Source organism: Silurus meridionalis, chromosome 26 (genome assembly GCF_014805685.1).
Source record: "Silurus meridionalis isolate SWU-2019-XX chromosome 26, ASM1480568v1, whole genome shotgun sequence".
NCBI classification, from domain to species: Eukaryota; Metazoa; Chordata; class Actinopteri; order Siluriformes; family Siluridae; genus Silurus; species Silurus meridionalis.
The window spans coordinates 7,803,053-7,821,282 of record NC_060909.1 but is presented as its reverse complement, the minus strand read 5'-3'; the positions used below and the strand labels follow the sequence as shown (position 1 = coordinate 7,821,282).

The window sequence follows — 18,230 nt, the reverse complement described above, 5'->3', positions numbered from 1 at the left end:
AATAACTGTCCTCGAGTACAATTCGGTCAGAAAGAAACGCTATTAAATTACAGAAACCACACAGAATAGGCAGTGTGAGTGCTGCTCATGACCCTGTCTCTCCTCCAGCACTCTTGTTTTCCATCAGAACTCTAAAGCCTTGGCTAATGCTCAAAAGAATCACCACATGGCAAAACTATCTAGAGACCAGAATATGACCTGCAAAAGGAGACTGTCCTCATAAACTTCCCAGCATAAACAGAAACAGCTTTTGTCTACTTTCTTTGTCTCTTACTTTCATTCAGATTCTTTAACTAATAGAGAGTAAAGAAGAAAGAATTGAAGGCTTCAGCACGAGCCATTAGTCGGCTGTCAGAAGGCTGCTGCCCGAGGTTACCCCACAGGGACAGGGTCGTTGCAGAGGAGCCGTCACTGTATGCTTGTGTTTGTAAAGTAAACAGAGCGAAAATGTTACACCCAACATAGTAGAGCAGAAAGGTACTTAACGTCGGTCACAGAATGGCAATTAAAAAGTTATTAAATCATGTCACAAGATAAAGAAACATAAACAGACAGCAGAAGATTGAGTTTGGGGTAAACATGATCAGATGGAAGAAACAGAAAATGATTGTTGACCTGAAAAATTATGGAGGAGATGCCGACAAAATAGAGATGGAGGTTGAAACTATTTAAAAAAATAAAATAGCAATTTAACAAAATAAAGAGCAACAAGTAAAGTCTGAGATGAGAAAATGGAATCTACCTTTCTCCTGCTGCTGCTGATGAAACTCCTTGCCTGCTTCCAGTTGAGTATTATTAACAGAAGTTACGGGCTCATCCTCTGCCCTCTGCATCTCTATCCTTTCTTCCTGTCGGCTGTTCATCTCCTCCTCCACTTGGACAACAGGAGAGGTATTCACTCCCTCCACCAGTGCATCCATAGTGTCTGTATTCATTTGCTCTGCAGGTGCATAGACATCTGCTGTGGGCACATCTGATATAACGCTATGATTCTGAAAGACTGCAGACTCTGTCTTATTCTCTATGGTTACCTCATTCTCAATCACAGGACATCCCATAATTCCAACATCCTCAGCCTCCTTGGGCTCAATCTGCATACTTTTGCATTCCTCTACCAACTTGAACTCTTTCTTTTGTCTCTCTAGAGTTTCTTGTCTTTCCTCTGTATCTAAAGACCTGCCTGTCTGTTGACCCGGAGGTGTGTTTACTTTTGTGCAAGATTCAGGTATGGAATTAATCAAACCTGTTTGTGGAGTCACTGCTTCTTCTACCGTATTAACTGTCATATCCTCTGGGTTCGATTCATTCTCAGTTTCCTTCCCTTCTGTACCTGCTTCACTCTCATCCACATGTTGCATCTCAGTTAATTGTTCACCCTCAGTCTCATCCCTTGGTTGGCCCATTTCTGTATCTACATATCCCTTGTTCCTGTTCTCACTTTCTTTCCTCTCACATGCCTCTGTCCTCTTATGACCTGAAAGAATGGCTGTAACGTAACCCTCCCCAGGCTGTGTGGAGACAATAGCCCAGTCTACCTGCTGCCCCTGGGGGCTTGCTGACCCTGGACTGACCTCCTCAGTGTCACTACTACAAGTCCTACTCTCAGATTCTGCAGGCTGGCTGGCTGGCTGGTCTGTAGGATCTTCCTGTTTACACTCAGTCTGTACTTTCTGACTAGCCTCTACCTCTAGCTGTGCCTCTTTTTGAGTCTCAACAGAAGTGGAAGCCGCCACAAGCTCTGTGTTTGTTTTGCTTGTGTCCTGTTGAGCAGGGTAGTCACTCGGGTTACTGTCAGTTTCATCCCTACTTACAATTCTTTGCTTATCCATGGCATTTGCATCATCTACATTAGCAGTATAGCTATTAAGTGTAGGCTGGTTAGAATCTGGTTCTGGCACAAGATTTGAAGAGTCACAGTCTATATTCATCTCATTGTTCGTTTTCAAGTCACAAAGTGCTGTACTGATGCAGTCCAAGGCTTCAGGCACACACACTGGCACAGGCTCATGCTCAAGCATACAGTCAGAGGAGGATGTACCTTTAGAAGACGTTGGTTCACACGTGTTCGCCTCCTGCCTCTTGCTGTGCAGATCTGCTGGCGTCTGATGATGAAATGGCTCAGTAAGGTTCTCCTCGATCAACATGGCACATAAAATGCTCTGGGGACACTTGTCACTTTTCACAGAGCTCTCCAATGCATTAGTACTGGGTTGTTGAGGTTCTGTAGTCCGTGGTTTGTGTAGATTTCTGTAGTTCATGCTTATAGCCTGAGTCAAAGAGCCTTTCTGTGGGGAAAAGCGTGGCAGAGTGATATCTGCAAGTTCTACATATTCACCTTCTGAATCATCAGCGGCACTGCTCCTTCCACTACTGTTCTGCTCTAGAGCAGGGAGAAGTTTCACCACCTTACACGAATCCTGTCTCTCCCTTGACTCTGCCATGGATGTGTCAATCAAAACTTCATGGCCAGATTCAGAAGCACAGTCGTCCTGCCCTTCTTTTACCTCAGTTTTCTCAACTGTTCTATTCTCCAATACCAACTGGCTCGCTTTCGGGGGTCTGCTAATGAACTCGGGATGAACGACATCTTCCCAAGGCACCCTAAAAATGTCATTATCAGCAGACAAAAGGCAGTGCTCGAGGGTGACTCTGCCATTTCCGCTTCTCTCCTGATTGACAGAGTCCAGCCAGGCCATGCTGAAAAGTGTGCTATATGCTAACTCCGGGATCTCCAGCTCTTCCACATGCTGCCCACTTCCTGATAGGCACTTGAGGGTGATGCGTGGGGGTTTTTTGGGTGATGCAGCCACCTGCAGATAGAAGTCACCGGGCTGAAGGACACGCCTGTCCAAAGAGGTCAACTGGACTATGATCTTCTCGTGGATGCACAGTGGCCACCCCTCATGGCGGAACAGGAAACCACAATATGGAAACTGCAGAGGAAAGCAGATGTAGTGCGTCAAATAGGACTGTTGTTACACTAGTTCATTATCTTTCTGTCTTTCTGTTATCAGTATTTACAAACAACAGGGTATTTCCTGCATGCAGAAAACTGCATTTACCTGTAAACCTTGCTTTTCAAAAAGTACAGGGAAAGTATGACCCCCCCTCTCAAAAAAAAAAAAGAAACATATGTTAGGAATGCTTGTGCTGCTGTTTAATTACAGTGGCATAGCATGTTATTTCCTCTTTGCTAACAAGGCTAATGTGTTTACACAACACCTAACCCCATAAAATTACACACAGACAGAAGAACTGACCTGATATAATGCTGCCCAAGATTCTCAATACATCCAAATCTGTAGGTGTAACCCGACTTCATCTTGATAAGGACCAAACAACAGTATATTGGATAATAAATTTCGACTAAGAAATCATTTCTCTCATTCCATTTATATAAGCGTTGCACTGTCCCGGAATGATACGAGACCTGACGGACATCTCAGGTTTTCCTCTCAGCAGACTGCAACAGTGTCACTGTAATGCAATGCAATAAATATAAAACTAATATCCGGCTGGAATATGATTCTTAGGCAGCTTCTCAAAAATTAGCATAGGTTTTCTTTCAAAGTGTAGAGTCAAAGAGTCTTTAGATGACACAGTCTAGTGGGCTGGATGACAGGGAGTGGATTGATACGGGTGAAGAAAGATCTATAGGTGCTAAACAGTCACTGTGTTCAGGCTGTAATTTTCTATTATGATATCCTTATTCACCTACATATGGGCCCCTGAATGGTAACTTGGTATGGAGGTCACACTGAGAGGCATTCCTCTGACCACAGGTGCAGAAAGAACTAACTTTTCCCACAGAGTATCCAGGGGAAGGATACACACTTACGAAACACATACACAGAATTATACAACTTAACAGACGTTACTCAATAAAACCCTTTCTTAATAAATAATCTCTTTCAAACAGTTCACTTGCCTGGGAACAAATGATACATAGCAGTAGCAAACAATTGTTAGACAGACAGACAGACAGACAGACAGACAGACAGACAGACACACACAAAAATTCCACACTTAAAAACATAGTATAAACAAACTAGTGACAAGCCATTTCTGTTAAAGGTCACCCTGCCACACACAAAGACACTCCACTAGTCTGTTCCTAAGCTTCCTTCACAGGTGTGTGTGAGCAAATAAAAGAACTGCTGCCATGGTCTGTGCATGACCGAAGCAGACAGAAGTCAAAGGTCGTTCCTTTTCCGCTTCACAGGCCAAACCAACTGTGCAGCAATAACAGCGTAAAAAATTATTTTCAAAGATTTCCTACTCTAGTTATTGACCTTTTTGTGGTTGAAAGCAAAGGTGATCCTTCAGTAGTACCACTAAACTGAGCTGCTTTGTGAACAGGACACTGGGTGAAGAGGTCTCAGGAAAACACTACACTTCTGCATGCCTCTATTGTCTTCGCCTGAAGGAATGGACTGTGTCCTCCAGGTTGTGCTTCTTAAATCAGTGAAGAGGACAGTTACCCATGACCATGCAAAAACATTCCCACGTAATATTTTTTTTATATATATTTCAGACTGGTTAATCAAATACACTTTAACGTAATGGTGATAAAGTGAAGAAGCTTGTTGTTCAGTAGTGGTAACTCAGTGGCTCAGCCTCTCTGTTGCTAATCAGAAGATCGGGGGGTTCAAGCCCCAGTATCACCAAGCTGCCACTCTTGGGCCCCTGAGCAAGGCCCTTAATCCTTTGTATTCCAGGGGCAGGGTATCATGTCTGACCCGTTGCTCTGACCCATGCTTCCTAACATCGCTGGGATATGCAAAGAAAGAATTTTATTGTGCTGTAATATACATGTGAAAAGTAAAACCACCTTCAAAGCTAAGAATAATAATGTATTCAGAGCTCAGAAATATGGAAGTCCTAAGAGGCCATGCATTATTACAGTTTTCTGTTCCTTTTTTCACGAATTATAACGTGATCTTGACATAACAGATGTTTTCTCGTTATCATGATCTCAACATAAACCTGTTTTACCCACGCCGTAATTAATGAATCCCGGATCAAAGTAAAAACGAATGCGATCATCTGATGCGATGCTGCCCCCTAATTAAGTACTGATAAGTAATTAAGTAATTAAGTCGTGATAACAAAAAACCATGGCGAGAAAAGTATGTCCTGATCACGAGAAAACAAAAAAATTAACATGCAAGAAGTTCTGATATTAGGAAAATCTGTATTTGTGCTTGAAGTTATGGCTGTTTTTATTGACAACCTTACATAGAACTTTTGTATATACTGTGCTATTTCTGTCAGACTACTGAATTAAAAAACATCTTATTATTAACTACATTTAAAAATCCTTTATCACTGGGTCTTGTGTCTGTAATTAAAGTTAATACGGCTAAAATCAGAATCCTATGAACATTAACCCAAGCCATTCTTCCATGATATAGTTATAGTAATGGTGTTCCTGCCCTCTCATTGTCATCACTGTAAGCCATTCAGTACGATGAGAACGAAACTATGCAGGGAAAACAAGAAGCCATCGAAGATATTGTGTGGAAAATTATTTTGTGCGTTCTCATAACAAAAGTTTTACAGACTTGTGACTCCTATAAGTCTCTATCCTTAAAGCAGTGTGGTGCTCCTTTAAAGGGTGATTTTGTCCGTATCAATGTGCAAGAAGCTACGCCCTACAGAAAACACAGTACACTCCCAAGGACAGTCCTGTGCTCAAAACAAGTGTTAAGTGATACCTCTAGGTCAAGTGTGTGGTATATATAGTGTGCAGTGACATGAAACCACACCTGAAGCTTGTGTGTGCATGTGTGAGAAAGTGAGAATAGGCATTTAGGGGGAAAAACCCCTCATCTCTGCAGTGTTGATGGGCCGGGTTTCCAATTACCAAAACAAGAAGCCGCTACCAAATAAATGTGAGCCTGGTGGACTCTCCAGGCTTTTGTCTGAGGTGTGCGATTGTGTGTGTTCTGACTGCGCCCACATTATGACTAATTGCGAGTTGAGGGTAAGCAGCTCACCTAACCAAACATGACATGCTGCAATGCTATTGCAGGCATGACGCTACACGACCTGCGAGAGTGTGAGAGACGGTGACTGCAGTGCACTTGGGAAAGCAGAACAAACAACACGACACAAAAGAAAGAAAGGACGCTGAGTAACTACAAAGGAATTCACAGGACCCTGAAACAATGAAGCAATCCTAGGCAGTGCAGCACTCACACATGCGTCATGCTGGATGCTCTGAAGAATGTGCTTGGCGGGGACCAGGAAGTCAATGAGGTAGCGCAGGCCGTCTCCACGGTACGATGACTCGACCACATCCAGCACCTGGCACAGCACAGTGCCACCACTGGCTTCGAATGGCGGGTAAAGCACCGCGAGTGTGCTCTGGATACAGCTGTCCAGAGATTTAGAGTCCTGAAAACAGACACACACACATACAATAACCACACCTGCTAGACATGTACAAGTAATTCTGTGCATCAATAAGCAGAACACACACAATGAACAGACACATACACTATACAGACAAAAGATTCAATCATTCTTTTTGAACATCCAGTTCCACATTTAGTCCCCATTTTCCGTTATAAAAACGTCCACTCTTCTGGGAAGCTGTTATACTAGATCTTAGAGTGTGCTTGTGGAGATTTTTCTGCTCAATCAGCAACATGGACGTTAGTAAAATCAGGCACTGATGTAGGGTGAGGAGGCCTGGGGTGCAATCACCAATTCAATTCATCGCAAAGATGTTTAGTAGGGTTGAGATCGGATATAAGGCCGCTTAGGATCTTCCACTCCACTCCATGTAAACCACTGTGCCGGCTTTGAGTCCCACCAGGATTCATAGTTCCAAGTGAAAGAAAAATGTAATGCTACCACATTCAAAAACACCTTAAAAACACCTTAGTGGTAAGCAGAACTTGGGTTGCACATTTAGAAGCAAAACCATCAATGAAAGCAAAATCTCCAGCTGCCCCTTTCCCTACATAAGTTGCTGGCGCATGATCTGGATAAATCTAAAGCATCAGTTTTGTTCCTGCATCAAAATTCAGCTGTCGCAAGAGAAAAATCTGTTGCGAAGGGGAATATTTTTCAAAAGTGCAATGCAGTGACTTACGAAATAAGATGAAACCCCTGTGTATTTTAGAAACTGTAATACATTTAAAGTAAAGTAAGCACAGTATGGGGTGGTCATGCCTCTACAGGTGTGTATAGTACAGACAGACAACCTGACAAACACAAGGAGAGAACACACACTGCACCAGTACACTTTCTATGGAAATATTTATAGTTCTACCAATACAGCCTGCCACACCAGTTCATACTCTAAAATTAATCTCAAACATCAGGTACTCATTGACAAAAGGATGTGTTCATTTAACACTGTCCTAACCAATCATCCATGCCTCAATCAAATAAAAGAAAAATGTAATGCTACCACATCAAAAACACCTTATACAATTGTGTGCCTCCAACTTTGTGGTGTTTATTGAAGAAACATATATGCCTGAAAATGTCGTGTCCCAATGCTTTCGTCGATCTAGTATAATTTAGAAGCGTGAAGAAAGATGGAGTGGTAAGCAGAACTTGGGTTGCACATTTAGAAGCAAAACCGTCAATGAAAGCAAAATCTCCAGCTGCCCCTTTCCTTACACAAGTTGGTGGCGCATGATCTGGATAAATCTAAATCATCAGTTTTGTTCCTGCATCAAAATTCTGAAGGCATGTCCTTCTATAAAGAAATCAAGACATGACATTAATGACATCTATTTAAAAGGAAGAAAATATTCAAGGAGATTATTAAGATTCAAAGTGCTTTTTTCAATAGTTACAATTATTGTAATTTCCACTAATTACAAAAGAAAAAGTAAATGGTCTGTGGGAAAAAAAAAGACATGTCTGTTGTCACAAAGGTAATTTTGTAATCTTTGATTTTAGTCATAAAATATGTTCTCAAAGCCAGAGATAAAACATCTAAAACTCCCCACTATTAGTATTTTAATACTATGCATCAGGAAAATCCCCCCTCCAAGAAAAAAAAAAATTACCTCATGGCTCTTAAATAGGTGGGAATGTGAGCCCCTAACCAGCACAGACACCATAAGTGGTGAAAAATACAGTATGTGCCAACAATCTGCCCGTTCAATGTTTATGAAGGTGGCTTAGATTAGTGCGGCAGCCAGAAAAAACTTTTACATAAAAAGTAAGGGGAACTGCATATGTTCCTCAATTAAAATATATTTATATTTTGCATACATCTCAAAGTTGCAACCTTGAAAGTATGAGATACATACAAAAAAGGAGATAATCACATATAACAGACATTTTACCAGCTACTATCTGATTACAAACTTAAGCCATTAGGCTCGTTTCTGCAATTACAAAAAACGACTTCACAAAACTTAATGGTAAAAAAGTAATAACGCTTCGCCAAATAGCTGTTAAACACCTTTACACGTGTCCCGACAGAGTCTTTTGTTGTGAAAAATATGTATAGTTTATTGAAGCAGAAGTATAAGTCTGAAATAGGTTCCATTTTTGGCCAGTTTTTCCACAGACCTGTATTGACTTCAGGAAACCTTTAAAAAGGACAATTACAACTAACCGTCGCAATTTTTATTTCAAAAAATTTAAATTTGGGCTGCAAAACCACAGTGACCCTGACCACGATAAAGCACTTAGTGATAATGATGAGTGTGAATTTTAAGCCTATTGTGTTTAACTACAAATGTGTTGCCTCTTGCTTTGTTGTATATCATTGCATCTAAAGACAGCACTAATGGAAATGAGGGCTTGCCCTCGACGTGTCTTGAGAGATATAAATAAACACATAATTAAATGGCCTACGACAAGCATTGTTATGCAGAAAATCCATGAGACATTCACTTATCAGACGTGCAACAGAATTGCACTGATCATGATAATAAGTGCACAATTCGCTGTAAAATGCAAACTCTATACCGAGTTTCCTACAGGACATCTTTATTTACTAACTTTAAACCAGGACCAATTCTTTTATTCTCTCTCTTTATTTCAAGCCATCTGCCAGGTAGAAGAGAGACTGCAGATTAGGATTGTTCTTTGTAGTAAAGGGCTCCCATGGGTTTATCTAGAAGGGCCAATAATGGCCTCAGCACTTGGGGAACACATCGCTCCGTCTTTGAGACGTTTTCTGCACCAGAAGTTAATAATTATATGTAGGCGCCACACAGATCATAGCAAAATACTATTTTAAATTAGTCATTCTTCCCCTTAAAGCCCAAGCATCTGTAGGCTAATTACCCCAAATGATCCGTTTTGTTCTGACTGCCCACTAGCCCTGACTGTTTATTCTTAGAGCATTTGCTCACTTTCCTTCCTAAATGACTGAGTGGTTAGTCATGTAGGCTGGAAGATTAGACAATGTTGAACTCAGAGGTTGGCTAAGGTAATAGCAGAACCTCTGATCTTCCGGATTATGCCGAACACTGTCTTTCAGGCATATTTCCATGAACGCATTAACTATACATGAGTTTCCACTGGAGGAACCCGAGCTGAGCGTAGTTCCTCAGCTGTCGCAAGATAAAAATCTGTTGCAGAGATGAATATTTTTCAAAAGTGCAATGCAGTGACTTACGAAATAGGACGAAACCCCTGTGTATTGTAGAAACTGTAATACGTTTAAAGTAAAGTAAACACAGTATGGGGTGGTCATGCCTCTACAGGTGTGTAGAGTACAGACTGACACCCTGACAAACACAAGGAGAGAACACACACTGCACCAGTACACTTTCTATGGAAATGTTTATAGTTCTACCAATACAGCCTGCCACACTAGGTCATACTCTAAAATTAATCTCAAACATCAGATACTCATTGACAAAAGGATGTGTTCATTTAACACTGTCTTAACCAATCATCCATTAACGTGGGGTCATTTTTGAGAGGATTTCTCTGGCTGGATTAAGAAGTTGTTTAAAAGCTTGGCCTGTCCCGATTTCCAAATGAATTGCCCTAGTGTGTGTGTATGTGTGTGTGTGTGTGTGTGTGTGTGTGTGTGTGTGTGTGCACAGGCAAGTTTTATTATTTCAGATGGTTAAGCTTTATAAAGTTAGTCACAAAAGAACATTCAAACGTACTGTGAATAAGTTAAGGAATACAACGTACTAGTCTATGATCACTCACTCACTCAAACACACACACACACACACACACACACACACACACACACACACACACACACACACACACACACACACACGTGATCACATAGAATTACAATTATCTACTTATCTATACTACAAGTAGGTATACTACATACTTATCTACCCACAAGATAAGGTAGATAAACAAACATTATACACAACGCTAAACACTCATCAGTCTATGCACAGACAGAAAGAAATACTATAGAAGCTTGTTCCTTCAAAACCTGAAAGGCCTCTCTCTCTCTCTCTCTCTCTCTCTCCATTTCAGCAAGCTTTCATTACCTTTAGATCTCAGTCTACATTACTGTCCACATCCTTTTCCCATCCACTTTACTGATCCCTATCTCACCCAATCACTAAGAAACTTTCATTCAGGCCATCCGCTTCCCAACCCCACCCCACCCCCCCGCTCGCAGCATCCTCATATGGTGTGACAGTGATAAATGTAAGTCATTTGAAACTTAGAGGTCAAGAACCTATTCAATCTGAGGTCTTCCAAATCTACTAAGCTAAATAAGAACATCATTCAGATTTCATGTAAGTAATGGACATTCGTGAAACCAGCGGAACCTCTTCATTTCAGAAATCCAGTCATTTCTTCAAATATAAGAGAATGTTTTTTTATTTTTGTTTTTTTTTGTTTTGTTTTTTTTACTTTAGCTGTAAACAGTATGAGGAAGGAAACCCCACATTCAGTGCCTAAAAGATTCTAGGAAAAAAAAAAAAGAAAAAACCTTCACCCATTAGTAAGTTATAAAACACAACGGGGGTGTGTGTGTTACAGGAAATTTATCAGTGTTTTGCAGCCTGACATAAAGCAGAGTACTCTCACAAGTTTACTATATAAAATAAAAAGATATACGAATATATAAAGATAACAAGTTACAAACCTTTATTTCTCTTATATTGCAGCAAGATACCAAAGCAAACATTCTTTACCATAGTAAATAATGACCATACATTTATCCATTTATAAATCAGTTCATGCTTTTGCACACAAACAGACGTTCCCCTGCTGACACTCTAATTAACCTGACCAGCTAAATTTCTAAGAGCGCCGTCACCCTTCTTAAAACATTCTTTGTGCAAATGCTTAAACAAAGGCTGATGAATCATGCTCATTAGATTGCAGTCTGTGAACTAATTATCCAGGAAGGAAACGCATTAACACAGCTCTCGCTTTGTGCGAAAGGTTTTTTTTATATACAAGATAGAGCCAAATATACACAACATTCCTCCTGATTGTCATTTCCAGAGTTACGAACTTTCACCCTTTCAAGTTCTCGTTCTCTCTCATTACGAGGGGGAAGATTGGAAATCGCAGCGAGCTAATCCCTGCTCTCGATAAGAGTCCAGTCACAGATGAGAGTCAAACGGAGAGCGATTTTGAGCTGGCTTAAAGTCAATGCAGAACATTCTCCTGATTTAAATTATCCCACAGATATTTTTTTCCATCATTATTCCTCTGGTTCAATTCTTTAATCTTAGAGGCACTGGCATGTCAGACTGGAGAGGTTCAGGTCTACAATAGCATCATTCTATGAACTTCTGTAGCTATGCCGACCGAGTAAACACTCTACATCATAAGCAAATGAGAAAAGTAGACTCTTTGTGTGTGTGTGTGTGTGTGTGTGTGTGTGTGTGCGTGTGTGAGCGTGCGCGCATGTGCTTTAGCTGTCAGTGCATCTCTGGTGTAAATGCTTCTCTAAGGATTTGTGGTTCCATTTGTTCTACGTTTTACAGCATGATCATACACCAAAGACTGAGATCACTAACTTCTAAGCATGAAAGTAAACCCAACTGTTCCACAGTAAACACATACGCGAGCGCCCGCCTTGGCTTTTTGACGCCAAGAGTTAAAAGCAGATTGTTTTTTTTTCCCCCTGCGGACCTGTACGTGGCACTGAACCATTTCAGTAATGATGCTCAGGCCAGCGGAGTTCAGGGCACGTAATCAAGCATCTGGCCTCTAATGGAGCGACAGACTGGCCTACTACAGCACCATATTAGATTACTTAAGTAATCTGGTCTCCATAGGCCACGCTCAGGCCAATGAATAATCAATCACATCATCTGCTCCCAAGGGTGCACTGATTCTCCTTACTAACTGTGTTAACCCCCAAACCACTTTAAACAGGAGAGACATACAAATTCTTTGGAATCTAAAGCCCAAACCTAATGACTAATGGCTCTGGTTGATTAGACAGGAAAAGGGGAAATAAAGGGATATAAATCAAAGTTAAAATTACTAGAGAAAAATAATAAATTACTTTTTTGGCAAAAATAAAGACTAAAGGAACTGTTGGCTGATGTTCCTAGAAGACTCAATCAATGGGCAGCAATAGATACAGCACTTTATAAAGATGAATAAACTTTCGCTAAACATCAGTGAAATCACAAATATAACTTGGGTACAGAAAACATAGCCAGTGCCAATTCAAATACTAAATACGTCAATGGTGGACAGTAACAAAATGAATGTAATTTGTTACTGTACATAAGTAGCTTTTTTCGCGTATCTGTACTTTGGGGAGACTTTTGCTTAACCTTCACTACATTTCAAAGTCGTTTCTTTTTATTCATGAGGATAAAAACCTTTAAGTCAATTATGCAGCAAACCACCAATCAGGGTCGAGCTCACGCTCTGTATTAAACTTTTTTTGATCTACTTAACACCAACATACAGTTCAGCATCAGTTCAACAGAAAGCAGAACATTATGAGAGGAATAAACAAAGAAGAAACTCCTGCCTCTGACTTGCCACAACACCTGTGGCCTCATTTCTATTTCATTTTTTTGAAGTAGTTGAAAGGAAGGTTTTGGGCTTATGATAATTTTAATAGAAATCAATTAGTGTTCGACTTATTAATATCATTTTATTAATAGACTGTTGTAATAAAAGTAACAGAGACTTTTCACATAACCCGAGTTGATTAAGCAAAGAGTTTTGTGACAAAAATGATCATACATTATAGCCATAATGAATCAGAGTACATCTAAAACGTACAAAAGTACATTTGAAGACAAATACTTTTGTACTTTTACTCAAATGAAAGTGTAAAGGGAACACTTTTACTGGAGTCATATTTTATCTATCTCTACCTTTACTCAAGTTAATGGTAAGTGTACTTTCTTCCACCACTGGGATACATACATTATATATATATATATATATATATATATATATATATATATATATATATATATATATATATATATAATTAATGTCAAACATATTCTGTATCCTCCATTTCTTTTCATCAGTCCAAAACTACAACTATCTTTTTAGGCTCAGTTTGTGCCTTGCAGCTTAAAAACCCCAAACACATGAACAAAGTCATGAAAAACCAAAAATATGTGGACTGAGTTGCTTCATGGTGTAATTGCTTCCTTACAGAAACTAACCAGTGCTCGAGTACGGTCAGAAGAGGAGCCTGGCGTGACTTCTGTGTTCTCGCCTCCTTAACAAACCACATTGAGCAGCAAAACGCAGCAGGGTTTTGTTCCAATGGACTAAACGGTGCACATGTGTAAACAAAAAAAAAGCATACAAATTGTGTGTGCTCTGAAACTGGCAGGAATATATCACTAAGGCTTAAGGAGCATGCAAATAACCCCGGATGGGTGGAGAAATGTTTATCCCTGGCAGTTGAAAAGTAACACACTCACAGACTGTTCTGCCTGACAGGCACATGAGTGCACACAAGAACAAACACACACACACACACACACACACACGCAACAACAGTCATAATGTTGGGGGGTGGGATCACAGGGGATCCAACCTTTCACCCTAACCCAAGTGACAGAGGAACCAGCTGTCTGTTAGAGAGACACATAAAAAGAGAGACATGTATTCTATTCAACTATATAAATCCAGTGTTTGTGTAAAACCTGGTGCTTTTTTGTTCACTAGAGAGAAACAAATATCAAGCTGTAAGTTGGTAAAACATGGGACACAACCTCTGGTCCAAAACTGAAAAACTCTTAGGAGAAGTGACACGGTGCCATGTTGGATCTGCCCTGGATCCCTGGAAGGGTGAAGCAGACACTTACCTCCCTGAAACACTCATCAAAACATCAAACAGCTGGCTTACTTCCTAAATTCCTACCCTGACTCACACACTGTTGCCCTTCCTGTTGTTATAGGCAGCACTACACCTCACATAAAACTTTCAGGAAATACGTATTCAAAACTAGATTAATGAGCAAAACATGTCCTCGTTTATACAAACTCCAATGTCCAGTAGATAAAAAATAAAGAAATGCCAGACTATTTAACTATTACGTTTAATAACGCACACACTCCACTACACACTGCTTGACAGTTAAAATGGCTGCGTCAAAGGCTTTATAGAAAAAAACAGGAAGTACAATTTGGACAACGTGTGTATTGTTTATGCAGGGCGAATGCACAAATACCTACAATTGGAGACCAATTATGTCTTGGTCATTTCAATTAAACACAGACTTTCAGTTTCAGCTGACACACAGAAATGTGCTGCACCGAAACCACAAATTTCCTGGCGCCTTTGGCTTTTCTGCTCCTCCACTGGTTGGTTAAATCTCTCTCCCTTTTGTTCATCCCTCTATCTGCCATTCTTCAGGCTTGAACTAATGTAGCTCTGTGACCTCTAGGAAACGATCTGCCGTTTGAGATCATTGTATTCGAGCTACTTTTTGTCACATTAGGTGCACATATAGAAAATATGAAATATACTTCAGATAGCAAATCTGAACATTTCCCCATTGGATAAAATCTGTTTCAGTAAATGTGTTAAGTTTTCAATGAGCACTTTATTTAGGAATTGTAAAATTCTATATAAAATTCCTGGTCAATCCAGCTGATAAAATAACATCTACACAAAACCCATTCTTAGTACAATACTACTTATTATTAAAATTGTGCCAATTGCTATTAATACCCCAATCTTTCATTACAAAAGACACACAGCTGTATGCAGTGGACCAGGAATGCAGTTTAGAACCTGTAACTTGGATGATGTTACGTAAACCAGAGACAACCTCAGCTTCAAAACAAGCTTGTATTTTCCTACCAATGGAAATGTTGAAGCTATGAAACTGGCTTGTCACATTCCTGATGTGAATCAGGTGTAAAATGAACACTAAGGGGAAAAACAAAAGGAAAGAAAATAAAAGAAAACCAAATATGAGGTGAACATCCAGAATTTGATTTATCGACTTCTTGAACACCCCCATGAATTTCAACCATCCTCAGAGGTTATTGATTAGCCAAAGGGGGTGGAAAAAGAGGTTTGATGACTCAGGTCTTGAGTTGTCTGTTTTAAATACGTCGGCTGAGGATGTCAGCTGGTGCACATCGCTGCGAGCATGTGACCTTGTTGATGTTCTTTAACAGTTGATCAGAAGCACATGGATGAACTCAATAACATTGTAATCACTCCAAACAGAGTCTGTTCAACTTTATTGAACATGTTTCACAAAGCCAGAGCTTTTTGGTGAGAATCTTTCCTATAGCGGTTCTATTATATTGACCTTATCTACCATACAACACTGAAAGATCACCTGATCATTCATTTTCTTACACCGTATTGCTGTGTCTGATAAATGTTAGGCATCTTGTAAACACTATGGTAAATTAATTCAATCTCTTCACTAAAAACACGATTTCCTCTTACTTATTTCACAAATCAACTTAATGGTTTATTCATTTCTCATAGGCAAATAACACATATGAACCTTAAAGAACTAAATATTTAGGAAAATAGCTTTTTAATATGCCAATCCATGTCTATGAAATAAATACAAAAATGCCACACAGTGTTACTATTAGATTCTCAATTATTATCAACACTGTCCACAGTGCTGTTAGTAGTGTGAAATCCTGAGTTTATAGCTTTGTGCACTGTGGTCAAGTTCATTAGAGCTGTAAATGTATGAAATGTATGTGTGTGTAATTAAATGCCGGGTGCTGATGCTGTTTGGTTAAAAGCTCCTTTTGTTCAAATGTAATGTCATGGTGTTGATTTTGGAAGATCTTGCCTCCTTCTGTCATCGTGTAATACGATCACGCGTGGCCAGTGAAGATGCTTTCAAGACACATGCACGAGCTGAGCGTGAACAGATATCAGTCTTGTGATCTGATCACTTGAGCTTCCCAAAATTATTTAAATAAAGCACATTAAAAATAAGAGGCATTTAGAAATGGCCTGGATACACACATACCAGACACACTATTACAGTCTCCGCTGCTTCAAATACCGTCTCAAAATAATCTCAGCTAATTTTAATCAGTCTCTCTGAAACTCAAACCTGTAGTCTAAATGAACCAGACAATAAAGCAACTTCTACACAAGTCAGGATTCTTTCTCTTTAGAGCAAATCCTCTCAACACTACAGATCATCAGAACCAGCGCATTAACATTAAAACCTATTCATACAGCTAGAGGAAGAGACATGAAAAAGAAATTTTGTTTGGCTAAAAGCCAGAGATGGATAAAACCCTGGTCTGCTGTTGTAAAGATCGTCTCTGTTGGAAGAAAGCTGGCCTGTGTGGTTTAGCGTGTCTGGGCCTAAACTCAGCAGGATGGCACGACATAACAGCTAGCATTAGAAGCTTAAGCTAGATCTTGGGTTACACAAGTTTATGAGCTTTGTGTAAATATTAGCAGGACCATTTTCTTGTTTTAGTTATAGGAAAATATTTCACATCGAGATGTAAATTTGCTGACCTTTTTATCCAATATAACTTGAGCAACTATGAGCAAGTACACTCGTTATAACAGCACCGAAATATCAAGGAAAATAGTGACTCAATAGATTTGAAATCACGTTCATATAAACACAACTAACGTTCTGTCACTAACCTTTTCCCTTCACCATTTCTAATCAGAAAAAAATGCAGACCAAAAAAATTCAGTCCTCTGAAGACATTCAAATGGTGAAAAACCAAAAAGACAAGTTTTATCACTGACTGTTACAAAACACAGATAATGGAGACTCCTACTAAACATAGTAAGTGAACATCTACACATTTTCTTTGTTAAATAAAAACACTATTAAAGTCCATGTGCTTATTAGACTTGCATCATGTCAAGAGTTTGACATACAAAATGTTACTACAGAAACTACGGCGTACAAGAGCGAGCACATTAATCCCTTGCATTATGTTTAGGGTTTCCCTGAGACCGCTAGAGTGTCAGAGCTCAAAAACCTACTTAGCATTAGATACTTTATGTCTTCTACTCACCACCTATAGAAATGTACACATAACTTCTCTTTGGAAGTTTTAAATACTCCAACTGTAAAATGTGCATGGAAATAAAAACCAGGAAGGGTTTTCGCCCTTTTTTGTGTTTGCACTTGTACCTCCTGTCACACTTGGACGGGTCTTGATTATGGAGTGATTGGTCTTGTTGCTTGTTCAGTTATAATCAGCAAGCACTCTAGGCGTCCATAATGTGTCGTATCAGTTCAAGCTATCCTCACCCCAAGCTCTTGCTTTAGTTTCCCACATCCTTGTTACAGACCTCATAAACTTTTATTTGTTGTTAAAACTACAGGCCATGAGGGTCAGAGTTCTGCAAAGATTTATGTTTTACCCTCTTTGAGGGACCCAAATTTATAGTTTAAGGGCCTTGAAATTTTCAGAGGAGTTAAATCAGGTGACGTACAATGCTAAATTCAGATTCACCATGCAATCTGACACCATCTGAATTCATGTGTGGAAAAAAGAGCTTTGCATGGTAGAGGGAAGATTAGGGTAAAAGGTAGAGCAGGAAAAGTACTCCAACCAAGATTAACACAGATGTAACACTTGGAGAGTTTCTAAAGTTTATAGAGGATGTATTGGCATATGTATAAAAACAGTATGAATTAATTACAGAAATTCATACAGAAAGTGAACAAGGCACCTTGCCTTTATAATACATTTGTGTGTGTGCATGTGTCAGACACCAGTGTAAAAAAGTTTAATAATTCAGTTATCACAGATTAGATTAGATGAAACATTATTGTCATTGTGCAGAGTTCAAGTACAGGGCCAATAAAGTGCAGTAAATTTACGAAAACTGGAGG

The 18,230-nt window shown here is 39.6% G+C and overlaps 1 protein-coding gene across 3 annotated transcripts in view; it reads right to left on the bottom strand.

Annotated features, from left to right (window-relative positions):
• The window catches only part of plekhg4 (pleckstrin homology domain containing, family G (with RhoGef domain) member 4), a 76,508-nt gene that overhangs the window by 40,214 nt on the left and 18,064 nt on the right, over nt 1-18,230 (bottom strand). For 2 of the 3 annotated variants that reach the window (XM_046840172.1, XM_046840173.1), the window contains exons 2-3: nt 6,202-6,399; nt 743-2,933 (exon numbers count right to left, since the gene is read on the bottom strand). In XM_046840172.1, coding sequence (XP_046696128.1) covers nt 743-2,933; nt 6,202-6,399 — 2,389 coding nt within the window. The remainder of the gene's footprint in view (nt 1-742; nt 2,934-6,201; nt 6,400-18,230) is intronic. The other variant, XM_046840174.1, reaches the window with a different exon arrangement.